Source organism: Oncorhynchus clarkii, chromosome 5 (assembly GCF_045791955.1).
Source record: "Oncorhynchus clarkii lewisi isolate Uvic-CL-2024 chromosome 5, UVic_Ocla_1.0, whole genome shotgun sequence".
Taxonomy (NCBI): Eukaryota; Metazoa; Chordata; class Actinopteri; order Salmoniformes; family Salmonidae; genus Oncorhynchus; species Oncorhynchus clarkii.
This window is the reverse complement of record NC_092151.1, coordinates 25,363,204-25,385,421: the sequence shown is the minus strand read 5'-3', so window position 1 is coordinate 25,385,421 and position 22,218 is coordinate 25,363,204. Positions and strand designations below refer to the sequence as shown.

At 45.6% G+C, this 22,218-nt stretch overlaps 1 protein-coding gene across 1 annotated transcript in view; it reads right to left on the bottom strand.

Moving 5' to 3' along the window:
• Positions 1-22,218, bottom strand: part of LOC139409911 (whirlin a) — a 135,079-nt gene that overhangs the window by 3,481 nt on the left and 109,380 nt on the right. Inside the window, exons 7-12 of the mRNA XM_071155323.1 lie at positions 21,930-22,151; positions 21,357-21,389; positions 11,533-11,604; positions 10,166-10,709; positions 9,811-9,968; positions 9,158-9,280 (exon numbers count right to left, since the gene is read on the bottom strand). Of these exons, the coding sequence (XP_071011424.1) occupies positions 9,158-9,280; positions 9,811-9,968; positions 10,166-10,709; positions 11,533-11,604; positions 21,357-21,389; positions 21,930-22,151 (1,152 nt within the window). The remainder of the gene's footprint in view (positions 1-9,157; positions 9,281-9,810; positions 9,969-10,165; positions 10,710-11,532; positions 11,605-21,356; positions 21,390-21,929; positions 22,152-22,218) is intronic.

Genomic DNA, 22,218 nt, shown 5'->3' with positions numbered 1-22,218 from the left:
GTGGGTGATTGTTCCTGTCTATGTGTTTTTCACCAGATAGGCTGTTTAGGTTTTCGTTACGTTTTGTTTTGTAGTATTGTATTGGAGATTCGTGTTTCGTATTATTAATAAACATGGATCGTAAACCACACGCTGCATTTTGGTCCGACTCTCCTTCGTATGAAGACGAAACTCGTTACAGAATCACCCACCACCAACGGACCAAGCAGCGTGTCAACAGGCAGGAGCAGCGCGAGGAGAAGCGCAATAAGGATTTCTGGACATGGGAGGAAATCCTCGACGGGAGAGGACCCTGGGCTAAACCAGGGGAGTGTAACCGCACTAAGGTGCAGCGGGAGAGGAAACAACAGGAACAGCCCAAGGAGGAGTACAGTATGGAGTATACTACTTGGGAGGAGATCGACAGGTGGGCGGCCGACCCAGGGAGAGTGCCGGAGCCCGCCTGGGATTCGCTGGAGCAGTGCGAGGAGGGTTACCGTAGAATGGAGGCGGTGAAAGCAGAGAGGCGCTGGTATGAGAAGGCAGCACGGCGACGCGGATGGAAGCCTGAGAGGCAGCCCCAAAAATTTCTTGGGGGGGGGGCTAACAGGGAGTATGGCTATGCCAGGTAGGAGACCTGAGCAGACTCCCTGTGCTTACCGGGGGGCTAGAGAGACCGGACAGGCACCGTGTTATGCAGTGGTGCGCACGGTGTCTCCAGTGCGGGTGCATAGCCCGGTGCGGTATATTCCAGCTCCGCGTGTCTGCCGGGCTAGATTGAGCGTCGAGCCTAATGCCATGAAGCCGGCTCTACGCAGCTGGTCCCCAGTGCGTCTCCTTGGGCCGGCTTACATGGCACCAGCCTTGCGCTCGGTGTCTCCGGTTCGCCTGCATAGCCCAGTGCGGGCTATTCCACCTCGCCGCACTGGCAGGGCGACCGTGAGCATTCAACCAGGTAAGGTTGGGCAGGCTCGGTGCTCAAGAGCTCCAGTGCGCCTGCACGGTCCGGTTTTTCCAGTACCACCTCCACACCCCAGCCCTCCGGTAGCAGCTCCCCGCACCAGGCTTCCTGTGCGTGTCCTTGGCCCAGTACCACCAGTGCCAGTACCACGCATCAGGCCTACAGTGCGCCTCGCCTGTCCAGCGCTGTCGGAGCCCTCCTCCTCTCCAGCGCTGTCGGAGTCTCCCGCCTGTTTAGCGCTGTCAGAGCTTTCCGCCTCTACAGCGCTGCCGGAGTCTCCCGCCTGTTCAGAACTGCCAGTTAGCATAGAGCTGCCAGTTAGCATAGAGCTGCCAGTTAGCTTAGAGCTGCCAGTCTGCAAGGAGCTGCCAGTCTGCATGGAGCTGCCAGTCTGCATAGAGCTGCCAGTCTGCATGGAGCTGCCAGTCTGCAAGGAGCCGCCAGAGCTGCCTGTCTGCAGGATGCCGCCAAAGCTGCCAGTCTGCAAGGAGCCGCCAGAGCTGCCAGTCTGCAAGGAGCCGCCAGGGCTGCCAGTTAGCATGGAGCAGCCAGGGCCGCCAGTCAGCATGGAGCAGCCAGGGCCGCCAGTCAGCATGGAGCAGCCAGGGCCGCCAGTCAGCATGGAGCAGCCAGGGCCGCCAGTCAGCATGGAGCAGCCAGTCAGCATGGAGCAGCCAGTCAGCATGGAGCAGCCAGTCAGCATGGAGCAGCCAGAGCTGCCAGTCAGCATGGAGCAGCCAGTCAGCATGGAGCAGCCAGAGCTGCCAGTCAGCATGGAGCAGCCAGTCAGCATGGAGCAGCCAGAGCTACCAGTCATCATGGAGCAGCCAGTCAGCATGGAGCAGCCAGAGCTGCCAGTCGACCAGACTCTTCCAGAGCTGCCAGTCGACCAGACTCTTCCAGATCTGCCAGTCGTCCAGACTCTTCCAGATCTGCCAGTCGTCCAGACTCTTCCAGATCTGCCAGTCGACCAGACTCTTCCAGATCTGCCAGTCGACCAGACTCTTCCAGATCTGCCAGTCGTCCAGACTCTCTCAGATCTGCCAGTCGTCCAGACTCTCTCAGATCTGCCAGTCGTCCAGACTCTCTCAGATCTGCCAGTCGTCCAGATTCTCCCAGATCCGCCAGTCGACCAGATTCTCCCAGATCCGCCAGTCGACCAGATTCTCCCAGATCCGCCAGTCGACCAGATTCTCCCAGATCCGCCAGTCGACCAGATTCTCCCAGATCCGCCAGTCGACCAGATTCTTCCAGATCTGCTAGTCGACCAGGATCTGCTGAAACCGCCAGCCAGCCAGGTTCTGGTAGTTTCTACTACCTGCCTGGGCTTCCTCTCAGTGCTGAGCTTCTTCTCAGTGCTGAGCTTCCTCTCAGTGCTGAGCTACCCATCTGTCCCGAGTTACCTCTGTCCCGAGCTGTCCCTCTGTCCCATGTTATCATTGTGGTGGGTAACCTATTTAGGGACGTTTAGGAGGGGGATTAAAACTGTCATGGAGTGGGGTCCACGTCCAGCGCCAGAGCCGCCACCGCGGACAGATGCCCACCCAGACCCTCCCCTATAGGTTCAGGTTTTGCGGCCGGAGTCCGCACCTTGGGGGGGGGGGTACTGTCACGCCCTGACCATAGTTTACTTTGTATTTTCTATGTTTTGATTGGTCAGGGTGTGATCTGAGTGGGTATTCTATGTTTCATGTCTTGTTTGTCTATTTCTATGTTCAGCCTGATATGGTTCTCAGTCAGAGGCAGGTGTTCGTCATTGTCTCTGATTGGGAACCATATTTAGGTAGCCTGGGTTTCACTGTGTGTTTGTGGGTGATTGTTCCTGTCTGTGTTTTTCACCAGATAGGCTGTTTAGGTTTTCGTTACGTTCGTTACGTTTTGTTTTGTAGTATTGTATTGGAGATTCGTGTTTCGTATTATTAATAAACATGGATCGTAAACCACACGCTGCATTTTGGTCCGACTCTCCTTCGTATGAAGACGAAACTCGTTACAGAAAGGTCAGGGTTCTGATGAATACAAAAGTTGTGGGTGTGTAGAGGCTTGGCCCTCACTGGCCAATCAAAACATGCTCAATGGTGAAATATGTGGTTGCTTCAAGTTGTGTATTTATTGCCTTGGAATCAACTCCAATTCCGATGTTAGTCCGTTAGAGTTTGTTAAATGGCTTACTGAAACGTAATAACAAAATGTAGACCTGTCTTTGCTAAATTTGTTGACTAATTTGCAGTCCACATTGTTCTAACTAATTGTATGGCTTTAATAGCATTCCCACTGATACAGGGGCTAGGCCTAATGTACATTGTATTATAGCTGAGCATGGACATGGCAAATATTGAAAATAAGCTAGATTAAATGAATTATTGATAAGGTGTAAAAATAGAACAAATAATTCTAATCAAATACTAAACAAAACAAAACAACTTGTTTTAAATAGGCTATGTCACACTTACTGGCACCATAATTTCTCCCCGCGGGCATATAGTATTAAAACAATGTAGACAATGTAGCTGGATAAAGATCCACTATAAAGAGAAAGGGAGGATGTCCACTCACTGTCACACTGCTCCCAAATGGCCTGTGTTTTCAGAACATAATCGGAACTATTTTACAGATCAGATCGTATTCACACATCTTCAGAAGTTGCATTCCAAGCGCACCACAGACGTTGTCACGATAAAACCAGGAAGGTGAATCATTCTATGTTTGGTTATAATACAACTAAACGAAAAATAAGCAATCTATTCTTTAAAAAAAACAGCAATAAATAAATGTAAAATGTAATGAATGATATCATAAAATCACCATTATTAAAAAGACACACATTGCTGTTGAACCAACCTTCATTATAGTAGGCCTAAGGGAAGGCTTCGGTTTTCAACATATGAAACGGAAAACTAGCGATTTTTACAGGTTGCAGATAACTTCTAATTACGAGGTTCCCCGGTATCTTTCGTTTCATGATGGGAATGGACATGTAGCCTACATTATGGCGGGGGTTTAACGTACATCAAAAATGGGACCTGTATGGCTAAAATAATGTGGGCCTGCCTACAATGCATAGATAACAAGATAACACATCTTTGGTGATGAAATTTAAAAAACGCTTTGGTGATGATATTTTAATAAAGCTTTGGTGATATTTTAATACAGCTTTGGTGATGATATTTCAATAAAGCTTTGGTGATTATATTTTAATAAAGCTTTGGTAAGGATATTTTAATCAAGTTTTGGTGATGATATTTAAAAACGCTTTGGTGATGATATTTTATACAGCTTTCGTGGTGATATTTTTATAAAGCTTTGGTAATTATATTTTAATAAAGTTTTGGTGGGGATATTTTAATACAGTTTTGTTGATGATATTTAAAAAACGCTTTGGTGATGATATTTTAATAAAGCTTTGGTGATGATATTTTAATCAAGCTTTGGTGATTAAGATTTACTTCCAAGCGGTCTCAGGAGGCAAACCCTTTATCAACAGTATTGACTTCTCTGCGATTGCATTGGGCATCAAAAGCCTTCATTGAAATTGAAACCTCCCATGCCTGTCTGTCACTCGCTTGATTGCCTGCCTCTCTCTCTCTTCCTCCCCTACCTCCCCTTCTCTGCAAACTTTCTCAGTCTAAATCCCCTTTATTGTTATGTACCATCTTCTCTTCCATCTCTCTGTATATCTCTCTCCCCTTCCTAGCTCCCTATCTCCCTCCCTCCGTTGCTCTCTTTGATTTTGAATATGCTGATTTCACGGTCAGAGCCTTTGTCGCTCCCCTCGCAATCAGCGGCTCTTTTATTTTTCATTAGCCTCTCACCAAAGCATATTTTGAGCGGCAGGGCTTTCAGTGGTTCTCTGAACTCCACAGAACAGCACAGCTCCCTCCCCAGCCCTCCTCTCTCCTCACTCTTCAGGTTAATCAAAAGGGACACAAACAGACCTGAACAGAGCAGAGCTACAGCCAGGTACGGTGGTATTACCCTCAGTTCAGCCAAGCCTTTATTTCACATAACAGTCACTGCTCTCAGTGGATGTACTCCTTCAAGTAAAGGGAGAGAACAGTGGATGTACTCCTTCAGGGAAAGGGAGAGAACAGTGGATGTACTCCTTCAGGGAAAGGGAGAGAACAGTGGATGTACTCCTTCAGGTAAAGGGAGAGAACAGTGGATGTACTCCTTCAGGGAAAGGGAGAGAACAGTGGATGTACTCCTTCAGGTAAAGGGAGAGAACAGTGGATGTACTCCTTCAGGTAAAGGGAGAGAACAGTGGATGTACTCCTTCAGGGAAAGGGAGAGAACAGTGGATGTACTCCTTCAGGTAAAGGGAGAGAACAGTGGATGTACTCCTTCAGGTAAAGGGAGAGAACAGTGGATGTACTCCTTCAGGTAAAGGGAGAGAACAGTGGATGTACTCCTTCAGGTAAAGGGAGAGAACAGTGGATGTACTCCTTCAGGTAAAGGGAGAGAACAGTGGATGTACTCCTTCAGGGAAAGGGAGAGAACAGTGGATGTACTCCTTCAGGTAAAGGGAGAGGAGAACAGTGGATGTACTCCTTCAGGTAAAGGGAGAGAACAGTGGATGTACTCCTTCAGGTAAAGGGAGAGAACAGTAGATGTACTCCTTCAGGTAAAGGGAGAGAACAGTGGATGTACTCCTTCAGGGAAAGGGAGAGAACAGTGGATGTACTCCTTCAGGTAAAGGGAGAGAACAGTGGATGTACTCCTTCAGGTAAAGGGAGAGAACAGTGGATGTACTCCTTCAGGGAAAGGGAGAGAACAGTGGATGTACTCCTTCAGGGAAAGGGAGAGAACAGTGGATGTACTCCTTCAGGTAAAGGGAGAGAACAGTGGATGTACTCCTTCAGGGAAAGGGAGAGAACAGTGGATGTACTCCTTCAGGGAAAGGGAGAGAACAGTGGATGTACTCCTTCAGGTAAAGGGAGAGAACAGTGGATGTACTCCTTCAGGTAAAGGGAGAGAACAGTGGATGTACTCCTTCAGGTAAAGGGAGAGAACAGGATCAACTCTTATCCTCTTGATTAAACAAATGAAAGGGTGCTTGGAACCCAAAAATCAAATTTAACGTACTCTTACAGTTAGACGTTCATGTAAAGCACCTGGCAAGGGTAAAGGGCAATATTTACCTGAGCTGGACTTGAACTAGCCATACCCACGGACGTCTAACCTTAGTCACGACATCACAGGGTTGATCTTTGACCCTATTGCTATGGCTACTGTAATATTAAAATGTAAACCCCTAATTCTTTGCAGGGGTTTTTCGCAAGCATACCATTAAAACACGGAACATGCTGCATAAATAATGGCGCCGGAGGAGATGGCTGCCGTTTTACGGGCTCCTAACCAATTGTGCTATTGTGTGTGTTTTTTTTGTATTATTTATAAATTATTTTGTACCTAATGTTGCTGCCACTGTCTCTTTTGACCGAAAAGAGGCTCTGAAAAGTCAGAACAGCGATTGCTCACCTCATACTGGACAAAGATTTGTCAAGTCGGACGCAATGTCATTCGCATGAAGAAGAGACGGCGATATATAGGATCGGGGTGCCTTGTAAGAATCCGAAGGCGAGTGGGTAATCCATCTCTACCTTCCATCCTATTAGCCAATGTGCAATCATTGGATAATAAAATGGATGAGGTCCGATCAAGACTAATCTACCAACAGGACATTAAAAACTGTAACATCTTATGTTTCACCGAGTCGTGGCTGAACAACAACATGGATAACATACAGCTGGCTGGGTTTTCTGTGCATTCGCAAGATAGAACAGCTGCCTCCGGTAAGTCTATTTGTTAATAACAGCTGATGCACAAACTCTAATATTAAGGAAGTCTCAAGGTTTTGCTCGCCTGAGTATCTCATGATAAGCTGTAGACCACACTATTTACCAAGAGAGTTTTCATCTATATTTTTCGTAGCTGTCTATTTACCACCACAAACCGATGCTGGCATTAAGACTGCACTCAACGAGCTGTATACTGCCATAAGCAAACAAGAAAATGCTCATCCAGAGACGGTGCTCCTAGTGGCCGGGGACTTTAATGCAAGGAAACTTAAATCTGTTTTACCTAGTTTCTACCAGCATGTGCAACCAGAGGGGAAAAAAAACTCTAGACCACCTTTACTCCATACACAGACACGAGTACAAAGCTCTTCCTCGCCCTCCATTTGACAAATCTGACCATAACTATATCCTCCTGATTCCTCTTACAAGCAAAAATGAAAGCAGGAAGTACCAGTGACTCGTTCATTACGGAAGTGGTCAGATGACGCAGATACTAAGCTACAGGACTGTTTTGCTAGCACAGACTGGAATATGTTCCGCGATTCTTCCGATGGCATTGAGGAGTACACCACATCAGTCACTGGTTTCATCAATAAGTGCATCGATGACCTCGTCCCCATAGTGATCGTACATACACACCTCAACCAGAGCCATGGATTACATCCGCACAGAGCTAAATGATAGAGCTGCTGCATTCAAGGAGCGGGACTCTAATCAGGAAGCTTTTAAGAAATCCCGCTATGCAATCAGACGAACATCAAACAGGTAAAGCGTCAATAAGGGAAGCACAGCCGCGAGCTGCCCAGTGACACAAACCTACCAGATGAGCTAAATGACTTCTATGCACGCTTTGAGGAAAGCAACACTGAAGCATGCATGAGAGCACCAGCTGTACTTGATGACTGTGTGATCACGCTCTCCGTAGACAATGTGAGTAAGACCTTTAAACAGGTCAACATTCACAAAGCCGCAGGGCCAGACGGATTACCAGGACATGTACTCTGGGCATGCGCTGACCAACTGGCAAGTGTCTTCACTGACATTTTCAACCTGTCCCTGACCGAGTCTGTAATACCAACATGTTTCAAGCAGGCCACCATAGTCCCTGTGCCCAAGAACACCAAGGTAACCTGCCTAAATGACTACCGACCCGTAGCATTCACGTCTGTAGCCATGAAGTGGTTTGAAAGGCTGGTCATGGCTCACATCAACACCATTATCCCAGAAACCCTAGACCCACTCCAATTTGCTTACCGCCCCAACAGATCCACAGATGATGCAATCTCTATTGCACTCCACATTGCCCTTTTCCACATGGACAAAAGGAACACCTATATGAGAATGCTATTCATTGACTACAGCTCAGCGTTCAACACCATAGAGCCTTCAAAGCTCATCATTAAGCTAAGGACCCTGGGACTAAATACCTCCCTCTGCAACTGGATCCTGGACTTTCTAGCGGGCCACCCCCGGTGGTAAGGGTAGGTAACAACACATCTGCCACACTGATGCTCAACACGGGGGCCCCCCAGGGGTTTATGCTCAGTCCCATCCTGTACTCCCTGTTCACCCATGACTGCATTGCCATGCATGACTCCAACACCTTCCTTAAGTTTGCTGATGACACAACAGTGGTAGGCCTGATCACTGGCAATGATGACACAGCCTATAGTGAGGAGGTCAGAGACCTGGCAGTGTGGTGCCAGGACAACAACCTCTCCCTCAACGTGATCAAGACAAAGGAGATGATCGTGGACTACATCGACGGGGCTGTAGTGGAGCAGGTTGAGAGCTTCAAGTTCATTGGTGTCCACATCACCAATGAACTATTGTGGTCCAAACACACCAAGACAGTCGTGAAGAGGGCATGACAACTATTCCCCCTCAGGAGAGTGAAAAGATTTGGCATGGGTCCTCAGACCCTCAAAACGTTCCACAGCTGCACCATTGAGAGCATCTTGACTGGTTGCATCACCGCCTAGTATGGCGCATGTACGCGGCGCATGTGACAAATAAAATGTATAATTGCTTAGCATTGTCTCATTGTCTCAGGCCCTCTGAGTGTCAGAGCCCTGCTATAGAGTCTATTCTGAAGGTTATAATCATCCCTGGTAAATCTGCCAGTTCTCGGGAGTGGAGGAACAATGGCATGGCAGCCAGGGATCTCAGTTTGAGTTCTCTTCCAGTGTGAAACCACAGACTTATCTGACAGAGGCTGTGTTGTGTAGCCATGTGTGGAAGAGGAGGCGGCACGGGCCAATGACAGTGCAGAGTTGCAGAACACAGAGTACCATGGCTAGATCAATTCTGACAGGTGCAGGAGATTGTCTGGCAAGCTGTCATTTCGGAGATGACTTGAAAAGGGAGGGGTGAGAGGGGTGAGGGGCATGAGGGGTATTCTAGGCTGTTTGAGACCCACCTGTATGGTGACGATGCGTGGCAGGGGCTGGCGAGTGTTGGCACCCCCTTCGATGGCGATGCCCAGGGTGCTGGCACTCTTTGCCACCCTCACCAGTGTGGAGGTACGCTCCAAGAGACCCGGCTGCAGAGAGAGAGAGATAGAGAAGAGAGGGGGCATAATATAACTCAGCTTTTTACTCAAATATTCACCCTGGAGACCCATTAACTCTTTTCTTTTGCACCTTTGTTACACATTGGTCCACCCATAAAGGTAGGAACCAATCAACAATTTTCCCACCACCTAACCACTAATCAGCAATAAGCATAAAGGGACAGGCAGAGGAAACAAGAGACCTCTAGCGCAGTATGAGATGAGATGGAAGTGATTGAATAGATGAGAAATCATTGAAAGGACAAAAATGTATCAATGAGCAAAGAAAGAAAAACTGTATGTGCATAAAGAAAGAATAAAACAGAAAGAAGTTAGGACAGTTAGGATTGAGAACAAGCTTCAGATAGAGTGAGCAGTGACAGAGGACAACCCAGCTCTGTTTGTCTGTTTATCTTCTTGTAATCCCTCCCTTTCAGCTCCATCCATCCATTCATCCATCCATACATCTCCCTCTTTCTCTTTCTGTGTCGTCTTTCTCCCCGCTGGTGTGTCCTTCTCACCGGTTTGGCGGTGCTGTCCCCACGTGCCCCCTTGGGGTCTCGTGGGGGGCGTGTGTGGGGACTGCTTTCCCTGCTGAGTCGCCCCGACTCGCTAATGTCCACCCCACTGTCCTCGCTCAGTGTCTGTCCACTGTCTGACAGCTGGGACAGGGTGGCACCTTGGAGGGGATGGGTGCAGAAGGTTAGAGACTGGCACAGGGACACACTCAGGCAGAAATACACTCACCCATGATTACACATAAACATGCACTTCCTCTTATTTGTGTAACCAATCCTTCACGTCCAAATCTGGTCTCATGGTTTTCGGAGTCCAACTCTAGCTTTTCCTCCAACCTACTCCCTCCATGCCTCTTACCTCGTGACTGGGTCAGGGACCGCACCTTGTTGACGTCAGACTCTGCATTGGGCCTGTGGACCTCCACCATGACAAAGTGCTGTTTGTTGGAGCCAGATGAGGCCTTGTCCGTGCTGTGTGGAAGGGGAGGGGGTGTGGATGGGGCAGGGAGTGAAGGTGGAGGGGGTAGATATGGGGAGGGGACGGCAGGTTTGGTGGTCTTAATAGATGACTGGACTCTAGGGAAGGAGCCTATGGCGTGCTTGTTGACCATGGAAAACTTGGAAGTTGCCATCTCCTTCTTATGGGGGACAGAGGGGTCCCTCTTATAGGGGACGGAGAAATCCTTTTGGAGGGGGACCTTGGGTGAGGAGGGGGACCCTTGGTTCCCCCTCTGGTCCTTGGGTGGGTTATGGGCAGGGGCGGTGAAGTAGAGTCCAGAATAGGAGGATTCGGAGGAAGGGCGTTTTTTGACCTGGTCTCGTCTGCTGGGATGCCTCTGCAGCCCTGGAGGGGGTGGGGGGTTGAAGGTGGGGGAAGATTCGGATGTGGAATGCACCTCATCCTAAGATAAGAGGAGAACAAACAGATCACATTCCTTTCATCCCACAAAACACTCATATACTACAGCACATCTCTGGAATCTCCTCATTCCACACACACACACACACACACACACCACCAATTATCACGCCTCAGAATTCAACACAACTCATTCAGTTAGGCCAGGATTCAGTTGAGACCCACAGCTAAACATGTTTTTTTGTGTAACCTCAGGTTACACCTTCCCAGTCCGCTGTGTCCCCGGCAACAAGCTCTCCCCTCCAACCAAAACCAACTGAGAAATGAACAATGAAAACAGCAACAGGAGCGGGGAGAGAATGAATGAAGTGATTCATGGGTTTAAAAATAGCAAGAGAAAGCAATCAAAACCAACACAAATATGTTCTGGCTGAATGGAGTTGAGGTGTTTTTAAGACTCTTCAGGTCTTTGCTCTCTGTGTCCCACATTACATCTCCTTGGAACCAACACAGCCTCCTGTCGACATCGGTTACCGTTGCTCTGGTAACTGTGGTAGGTATTCTTGTTTGTGTTTGTGTGTTTCTGATTAGAGCTTTTACCTCAGGTGTCAAACACAGAGCAAGTTCCTCCTTAGTAAGGAGGGAGGAGGAGGAAGAGGAAGCGGAGGAAAAATGTATGCCATAATATCCTCTAACTCTAAAAGAAATAGGCTATAAGAGTTCAAACTGCATATCCGTTGCTTCCTCTTCTTGTCGCTCTTTCATTTCCAGCTTGTTGTTTTTTCCCTCTCCCTCCATCCCTCCCTCTTCCTCTGCTCTGTCCATCTTTATGAGGTTATGGTTCTGGGCCTGACTGCGGGGCTCACCAGAGAGACGTCAGGCAGTACATCTAGACTCTCTTGAGACTCCTCCCCATTACTGTCCACCATACTGTCATTCTGAGAGAGAGAGAGAGAGAGAGAGAGAGAGAGAGAGAGAGAGAGAGAGAGAGCGAGAGAGAGAGAGAGGAGGGAAAATAGGGGGGAGACGAGGGTAGAAAGAGAAGAGAGAGAGAGGAGGGAGAGAGAGAGAGACAGCGAGAGAGAGGGAGGTTACGTGAACAGCTGCTTATTTATCCTAAAGCAAATGTTGAGTCCAAATTGCATTTCGTAGGAGTTGTTTCATCTCTAAGAGGGAGGAAAAATAACTCAATATCGTTCTAAATATACTAATCATTCTAAATAAATGTAAATCTACATTCCTAGCTCAACGTTTGGAATGCAATACTACAGGTGGGTACTCGTCACACACACACAAACACAAATGCACACACAAACATTTCTCTATACACACTCACACACACTTTCACTCTCACTCGCACAAGCACTCACTCCATAATTTTCTAACCACTCACACATAATATGCACATACATTTATATTGACTCTACACACCCACACACCCACTCACATGCAAGCTGCTGTTCTCTGTATTGGAACTGACTTTTTAAATATTTCCTGCATATAGTATGCTTACTTACTTACTTACTTACTTTATTGTGTATTTCATATTTCTTATTCTTATTTCTTGTGTGTTTTTTCTAGTAATACATTGTCATTGATTAATGCATTGTTGGGTTTTGAGTTTGCAAGAAAGGCATTTCACTGTACTTGTGCATTTGACATCAAAACTTAAAATCGGAAACTTGAACACACACCTCTAAATCTCTATATTACACCTTTCAATCTCAAAGTTTGGAATGCAATACTACAGTGGGTACTCAGCACTCACACAAGGTGCACAGAAACCCAAGATATCTGCATGGTGCAGGATGAACTGTTGTTCACTGTTCATTGTTTAGTGAGTTCAGACCCTTCATTAAACTCTGCCTGTACCAAAACAAAAGCCCCATAATTTCAGTCTAATTAAACGCTCACTGACGGCACGGGGAGTACTTACGGGCAATTAATTTACTGCAATACAGGGGCACAACTTTCACTGGGGATGGCGGGGACATGACCAAATGACAAATTGCATTTTTGTCTCCCCTGGTTTTATCATTGCACTGTGATACCAAAAGCGGCATTGGTGTCCGCATGGCAATTTCAGCCAGCTGGATTTAGGACCGCGTGGACACCACAGAGCGTGCAGACAGGCTGTGTGAAGGCAAAGCTTCTGAAAGGCACAGCGCTGCTGTCTCTGTGTGTGTTACGCTTTTTCTCAGAGAAGTAAAAACAAGCAGAGCAGAAACTGGATACTCTTTATTTGACTGATGTAGCTGGCAAGGTAACTGCTGTTTTAAATATTTATTCCCAGTGTTGAGCTAGTAGTGTAACTGACATGTAACGTTAGCTACAGTAATAATTCATCCCCCTCGAATGAAGTTCTGTCTGAAGAGAATGAACTAGCTAGCTAGTAGCAACCACAGCCAGTTCAGCTCTAGTCTCTAGCTATTTGTCAGGTAGCTGTATCTAATAGCTGTTGAGTGTATGAAATGTTTTATAGACTTTTTGTCCAGTTTCAACAGAAGTAAATTAACTTGGCTAGTTTTCATCAGTTGATGTACCATTACTATTAGAGATTGCCAAAAGTTGTTTAGCGTTAACTAACTAACTCAATAACTTTAGCTATTATTTTGCCTCAATCACACTAGACCTGAATCAAACAATGACACCAGTGGCCAAATGATTAAAGTCCGATATTCTGAAGTTTTTTGCCAGCACAATGTGAGTTTTTATTAGAGTCAGTTTAGCAATGTAAGGTTATTGATCTGCCAGTTTCCCTAGCTAATTCTCTACTTTTCACACTGACATGGTATAAGAAGTTGGTATAATACTATACTCATCATGTCTTAGCAGGATCAGATGGTGACAGGTTCAGACAGCCAGGGAAGACCAGTATGTGGCGGTGCTGTGAGCTTTTGCAGATGCAACACTTTATTCTCTCTGTGCAGCAAACACTGGACAAGCCAGAAGCTTCAAAGATTGAAACAATTTTAAGACAGTCTGACAAACCTCAAATTGATTTCCAAACGGTATCAAAGGTTGATAAATTTAATCCCAGTAAAACTTCCCTGTTTTAGGTCAGTTAGGACCACTACTTTATTTTAAGAATGTGAAATGTCAGATTAATAGTAGGGAGAATGATTTATTTCAGTTTTTGTTTCTTTCATCACATTCCCAGTGGGTCACAAGTTTACATAGACTCAATTACTATTTGGTAGCATTGCCTTTAAATTGTTTGACTTGGGTCAAAAGTTTCGGGTAGCCTTCCACAAGCTTCCCACAATAAGTTGGGGGAATTTTGCCCCATTCCTCCGGACAGAGCTGGTGTAACTGAGTCAGGTTTGTAGGCCTCCTTGCTCGCACACGCTTTTTCAGTTCTGCCCACAAATTTTCTATGGTATTGAGGTCAGGGCTTTGTGATGGCCACTCCAATACCTTGACTTTGTTGTCCTTGAGCAATATTGACACAACTTTGGAAGTATGCTTGGGGTCATTGTCCATTTGGAAGACCCATTTGCGACCAAGCTTTAACTTCCTGACTGATGTCTTGAGATGTTGCTTCAATATATCCACCTCGTTTTCCTCCCTCATGATGCCATCTATTTGTGAAGTGCACCAGTCCCTCCTACAGAAAAGCACCCTCACAACATGATGCTGCCACTCCCGTGCTTCATGGTTGGGATGGTGTTCTTCGGCTTGCAAGGCTCCCCCTTTTCCTCCAAACATAACAATTCATCATTATGGCAAAACAGCTCTATTTTTGTTTCATCAGACCAGAGGACATTTCTACAAAATGTACGATCCTTGTCCCCATGTGCAGTTGCAAACCGCAGTCTGGCTTTTTTATGGTGGCTTTGGAGCAGTGGCTTCTTCCTTGCTGAGCGGCCTTTAAGATTATGTTGATATAGGACTCAATTTACTGTGGATACAGATACTTTTGTACCTGTGTCCTCCAGCATCTTCACAAGGTCTTTTGCTGTTATTCTGGGATTGATTTGCAGTTTTTGCACCAAAGTACGTTCATCTCTAGGAGACAGAACACGTCTCCTTCCTGAGCAGAATGACAGCTGCGTGGTCCTATGGTGTTTATACTTGCGTACTATTGTTTGTACAGATGAACGTGGTACTTTCAGGCGTTTGGAAATTGCTCCCAAGGATGAACCAGACTTGTGGTCTACAATTTTTTTCAAAGTTCTTGGCTGATATCTTTTGATCTCCCATGATGTCAAGCAAAGAGGCCCTGAGTTTGAAGGTAGGCCTTGAAATACATCCACAGGTACACTGCCAATTGACTCAAATTCTGTCAATTAGCCTATCAGAAGCTTCCAAAGCCATGACATCATTTTCTGGAATTTTCCAAGCTGTTTAAAGGAACAGTCAACTTAGTGTATGTAAACTTCTGACCCATTGGAAAAGTGATACAGTGAATTCTAAGTGAAATAATCTGTCTGTAAACAATTGTTGGAAAACTTACTTGTGTCATGCAGAAAGTAGATGTCCTGACCGATTTGCCAAAACTATAGTTTGTTAAGAAGAAATTTGTGGAGTGGTTGAAAAGCACATTTTAATGACTCCAACCTAAGTGTATGTCATCTTCTGACTTCAACTGTATTTGCATGTTATGATTTTGTGAAGGCTGGCTGAATTCTGTCAGTGTGTTATTTTATCTCAGCATGTCTATAGATTCTCCCTTCTCCTTGTTTTTGTTTGCTTGGAAATGTTGATACTGAAGAACGTTTTCAGAAGAAACTGTGTAACTTAGCGGCTAAGAAATGCATTGCCATTATCCTCCCTCAGTGTCTCAATGGATGACAGAATTATAAAGCTATCTATCACTAGATTTGATTTATTACGAGATTAAAGGGATACTGTGTAACTTTCAAAAGGTCTGGGTGCCTTATATGGATTACTGTATGACAAAAGGGGTCAGGTTCAGACAGTCTAGCAGCCACAAATATATGTTTTTTTTTTCATGGCATACAAGACACCTGTCTGATTTATGCCTGTCTCAGTGTACTAATCCAATAAGAAGGCCGCATGGTCTAAGAATATAGGGATTGTGGCTCAGATGCACAAGACACGTCTCTCTCCAGAATGCGGAGAGATGACAGCTTTGCACACTCTTGGCATTCTCTCAACCAGCTCCACCTGGAATGCTTTTCCAACAGTCTTGAAGGAGTTCCCACATATGCTGAGCACTTGTTGGCTGCTCATCCCAAACCATCTCAATTGGTTTGAGGTCAGGGGATTGTGGAGGCCAGGTCATCTGATGCTGCACTCAATCACTCTCCTTCTTGGTCAAATAGCCCTTATACAGCCTGTAGGTGTGTTGGGTCAATGACCGGTTGAAAAACAAATTATAGTCCCACTAAGCGCCAGATGGGATGTCGTATCGCTGCAGAATGCTGTGGTAGCCATGCATTCTGCGTTTTTGTTTATTTCATTCCATTTATATGTTTGTCAATTTATTGGTCGTCTTTTGTTTGAAATGCTCCTGTCAATGTTGAGTAAGGACGCACACCTGATTACGCATTTAGTAGTAGAACTAGTCTACCTGGCCTGCACGCAAATATAGGCCTATAAATGTGCCCATTTTGGGATGTCTGATAGTATTTCTGATTGCTGTTACTCACCACCACTAATGAGCTGTGGAGCTTCTCAAAGTATTTTTTCTTCACCACAAACAACAAGTAAACAAAGTATGGTTTTAGAATCAATTGAGAATGACAAAAGTTCCTCAAAGTATTATAACAATATTTCCAGCTCTCTCCTTTTCGATAACCACTTGGCATGAAAGGGAAAAATGTAATGCTCTGATCCAATGGAAACGTCATAAAATATCTGATTACTTCTTATCCCTTGCACAAATAGCCTACAGCGGTGTCTATCCTGAGCTCACTGGTGCGCAAAACTCTGAGGATGCAGACTGGGTTCTGAGGATGCAGAGCCTGGGTTCGAGCCCAGGCTCTGTCGCAGCCGGCCGCGACCGGGAGGTCCATGGGGCGACGCACAATTAGCCTAGCGTCGTCCGGGATAGGGAGGGTTTGGCCGGTTGGGATATCCTTGTCTCAACATGCAATAGCGACTCCTGTGGTGGGCCGGGTGCAGTGCGCGCTGACCAGGTCGCTCGGCGTACGGTGTTTCCTCTGACACATTGGTGCAGCTGGCTTCCGGGTTGGATGCGTGCTGTGTTAAGAAGCAGTGTGGCTTGGTTGGGTTGTGTTTCAGAGGACACATGGCTCTCGACCTTCATCTCTCCGAGCCCGTACAGGAGTTGTAGCGATGAGACAAGACAGTAACGACTAACAATTGGATACCACGAAATTGGGGAGAAGAAGGGGGTAAAAAAAAATGGTAAGATAAATTGGCACTCCAAATAAAAAGATTGCAGATTACCGGCAACTTCAGGAGCGTAAAGGCAGAATCTGCAAAGGCCAGCAGCAGCAGCATCAGGAACAGTTTTTTTTCTTCTGGTCAGGCTATCTTGCTCTCTGGCTCCCTCTTGAGTAATTTGTGTGTCTTAAATATTTAATTAAACAGCATACTTAAAGCATCAGACAAGTTCAGTACATATACTCAAGATGATTTTATCAGAACACAAAGGGTGTGTCTATATATAGAAAAATACAAGTTTTCAAATTTCGACTGATTGATTGTTCGAAAGAAAAGACTACTCTTGGTCGACCAAGATGTTTTTTTAATGTCGTCGACAGCCCTAGTAGAAATGCAGGAAATTAGCTTTAAATGGCCCAAAAAATTCTGAGGGACCCCCAGACCCACCACCAGATTATATCCACCCCACTTCTGAAACCAAAGTTGCGCCCCAGCTGCAATAGTTATTACTTAGTATGTGTGTGTACTGAGAGGAAGCTGTTTATTTGTGTGTGTGTGTGTGTGTGTGTGTGTGTGTGTGTGTGTGTGTGTGTGTGTGTGTGTACATGTGTGACAGAGAGAGGTGTGACAGAGAGAGAGAGAGAGAGAGGTAGAGAGTGAGTGTGTGTGTGTGTGTGTGCATGTGTGACAGAGAGAGAGAGAGAGAGGTAGAGAGAGAGAGAGTATTTGTGTGTGCACACATGTAATCAGCTGTAAGTGTGTCTGTGTTTGCATGTGTTTGGGTATGTGACTGTACACCATACTGTGTCTAGTTGATAAATTCACATTTTCTGATCCCCAACTAAAACCATCCCACCTCTCTAATCTCTCCAAAACAGCGGCATTCACCTGTGACTCCAAAACAACAACAACTATAAGCAGGGGCACAGCCTAGACCCCCCCTCCCCCCACCACCAGAACACACACACACACACACACACACACACACACACACACACACACACACACACACACACACACACACACACACACACACACAGAGATGTGACTTGTGAGTGTGTGAAGGTCTGGCATGGTCCACCATGTACTATGTATGGTAAGCCTGCTGCAGCTTTTCTCAACTGTCAGCTTGTTTTTCTGAGTCAGAGAGTATTGAGTGTGTGTGTGCATGTGTTTACGTGCGCCTCTGAGTGTGTGTGTGTTACGTCAATGTAAGTCTGGCTGTCTGAAATTACTCTTGTTGAAACAACAGCCACTACCAAGCACCAGCACACATTTTAGGACAGAAGACACTAGTGATGCACAGGTTGATTCATAACCCGCAGTACCCTCACTTATACAGTGGCTTGCAAAAGTATTCACCCCCCTTGGCATTTTTCCTATTTTGTTGCCTTACAACCTGGAATTAAAATATACTTTTCTGAGGTTGTGTATCATTTGATTTACACAACATGCAAAATATTTTTTCTTGTGAAATAAACTAGAAATAAGACAAAAACAACAGAAAACTTGAGCTATAACTATTCACCCAACCAAAGTCAATACTTTGTAGAGCCACCCTTTGCAGCAATTACAGCTGCAAGTCTCTTGGGGTATGTCTCTATCAGCATGGCACATCTAGACTGGCACATCTAGACTGCTCTAAAACTGCTCCAGCTCCTTCAAGTAGGATGGGTTCCGCTGGTGTACAGCATTCTTTAAGTCATACCACATATTCTCAATTGGATTGAGGTCTGGGCTTTCCAAGACATTTATATGTTTCCCCTTAAACCACTCGAGTGTTGCTTTAGCAGTATGCTTAGGGTCATTGTCCTGCTGGAAGGTGAACCGTCCCAGTCTCAAATCTCTGGAAGATTGAAACAGGTTTCCCTCAAGAATTTCCCTGTATTTAGCTCCATCCATCATTCCTTTAATTCTGACCAGTTTCCCAGTCCCTGCCGATGGACAAACCCCACAGCATGATGCTGCCACCACCATGCTTCACTGTGGGGATGGTATTCTTGGGGTGATGAGAGGTGTTGGGTTTTTGCCAGACATAGCGTTTTCCTTGATGGCCAAAAAGCTCAATTTTAGTCTCATCTGACCAGAGTACTTTCTTCCATATGTTTGGGGAGTCTCCCACATGCCTTTTGGCAAACACCAAACGTGTTTTTTCTTTAAGCAATGGCTTTTTTCTGTCCACTCTTCTGTAAAGCCCAGCTCTGTGGAATGTACGGCTTAAACTGGTCCTATGGACATATACTCCCCTCTCCACTGTGGAGCTTTGCAGCTCCTTCAGGGTTATCTGTGGTCTCTTTGTTGCCTCTCTGAACTTCTTGATGCACCCATCCCGTTAGCGGGATCATTTTCGTCAACATCCGCTGAATTGCAGAGCGCCAAATTCAAATTAAATTACTAAAAATATTTAATTTTCATGAAATCACAAGTGCAACATAGCAAAACACAGCTTAGCTTGTTGTTAATCCACCTGGCATGTCAGATTTCAAAAAGCTTTTCGGCGAAAGCATACCAAGCGTTTATGTAAGGACATCTCTCTCAGCAGACAAAACATTACAAACAGCTAGCAGCCAAGTTGATTGGTCACGAAAGTCAGAAAAGCAATAAAATGAATCGCTTACCTTTGATGATCTTCAGATGTTTGCACTCACGAGACTCACAATTACACAATAAATGTTCCTTTTGTTCCATAAAGATGATTTTTATATTCAAAATACCTCCATTTGGTTGGTGCGTTATGTTCAGAAATCCACAAGCTCGAGCGGTCATGGCCCTAGCAGACGAAAATTCCAAATAGTATCTGTAAAGTTCGTAGAAACATGTCAAACGTTTTTATAATCGAACCTCAGGTTGTTTTTACAATATACACTGCTCAAAAAAATAAAGGGAACACTTAAACAACACAATGTAACTCCAAGTCAATCACACATATTCAGATTAACTTCACAGTACAGAACAAGTTTGTAAAGGAAAAATAAGTTACTAACTTAGTTTTCATAACCTCCCACAATGACTCTCCCCATGTCAAGTCCATTTAACTCCTGACAGTCAATGTCTTGCTCAAAGCCATAAGCGGACCTGTGGCTGTGACGTTTAGCCTCCTTCTAACTGTTCTGAAGACTCTGGCTGTAGTGCTTATTTTTTTCCATTCTGAGTTAACTATAACCTGGGTGTCCTCTTTAGCCTTGTCTACAATGCTTACTGCCACTAAATGTGCTTTGGTTCGGGCATCTTCAAAAACCTTTTTTCGTTTTTTTGTTGTTTTTTATGTTGGAGGCAGAGGAGGCAGAGGATGTTATTGTACATTCCACCCACTCTTTTGCTAGTTTAATCCATCCAGTCTTTTCTAGACCCAAGCTCCCTGCATTTTTTCATGTTGTACAGCCCAGCTTTGAATTTTGCATGACATGCCAGGGGTTAATAGGTTTGCTTGTTCTTGAACTGAGCCTCCGTCTGGTGGATGCAAAAGTACATTTTGATTCTGAAACAGGAGTGGAGAAATAGGATTAATTTCTTTCAGCATCTTGAGCAAATACGAATGTGCAGTTAGGGACCAGTCTGTAGAGGTTCTATCTTTATCAGCATCATAAAAGCTGATAGTATTTCAACCATATAAAATATGCATCCAAGCTGAACTGAAATCATATCAGAAACATATTGGATCATTTTCACAGCTTTCTATTTCCTTACAACCGATCAAACATTCTTTCCCTTTTTTTTGGTCCCTAAAGGTCTTTACTCCATGAAGGAAGCAGAAACAGAGACAACTTTACAGATGTCAACTATAGTGAAGCATTTATTTCATTCAAGCCATTTATGACATTATTCTGGTGAACAAGGGTTTATTTAGTCTTCCAGGGTAACATATAGCCTAGAAGCTTCATGTATCTAATTATAGACAATGTGACTAACAAATTAAGGTCGGGAATAGGAGAGTCACCAGGCCACTAGCACACTGCATGACAATGTGTGTGTATGCACTGTGAATGGGGAAACACACACACATGCATGCAAGCACACACCCACATGCAGGCTCATGTACACCGAATGCACACACACACACACACACACACACACACACACACACACACACACACACACACACACACACACACACACACACACACACACACACACACACACACACACACACACACACACACACACACACAAAAATACATAGACATTTTCAAAAAGACAGTCACACTTGGATATAAGTACAAGACACAAACCAGCAGAAGAAATTATTTGCATTGGCTTTATGCAACCTGATAAGTGAATGCGGACTAAAGCACTCCAAACAGTATTGACTTCAAACATAAAAGCAGAACATCACTGCAAACGGATGCAAAAGAAGAGTATTGGCAACAACTTCTACCTCCATCATATCTATCAACCACAGCAGTCTTTCCTGTGGGGTTGAAAAGGGAGGGGGAGTCGGGGTTAAACGGAAGAAGTTCCTAGATAAATAAGTCTCTTTCATCTGTAGTGGAGGATTTACACCCTTTCCAACTCAGCAGGGACACAATGCTCTTATCCCTGTCTTCGTCCCAAATGGCACTCTATTCCCTATTTAGTGCACTACTTTTGACCAGGATCCTTATGGCTCGTGTCAAAAGTAGTGCGCTATATAGGGAATAGAGTGGAATTTGGGACGTCCTCCCAATCCCTCTGTCCTCCCAATCTCCTGTCCTTGCCCCATGCAGGGCTGGTCATTCTGAGGAACGTCGTCCTTAACGGCTCTATCCTCTACAACTCATCAAACAGGGACAACTTCCAAGAGGTCTGCTTCGAGGCATCAGTGACAACTGGGAAAGATGAATGACTCAGACTTTCAAAGAAAGTCATACAGACAGGTAGGCAGACAAGACAGACAGACAGACATAGAGAGAGAGAGAGCGAGAGAGACAGACAGACAGAGAGTGGATCCACTCCAACCCAGTCGCCCTACCCGTGCAGAACTGAGGGTGGTGGAGGTCATGTAGCTCGTTGACGAGGAGGCCAGGGTATCTGGGTAGGAGACCATAGAGATGGAGTCAGAGTGGAGAGCGGCCGCACAGGCACTCCCCTGCCGAGCCTCCAAAGCCTGGATCTCGTGGCGCAGCACCATCCCATCGAAACGCTCCAGATCCTGGGGAGTTACCAGGCCACGCACTTCTGATAGCAGGGCGAACTGAGAGGAAGGGTGGGGAAGGGGAGGGAGACAGGGTTCAAGAGTTATATGGAGCTATAACAGGCAT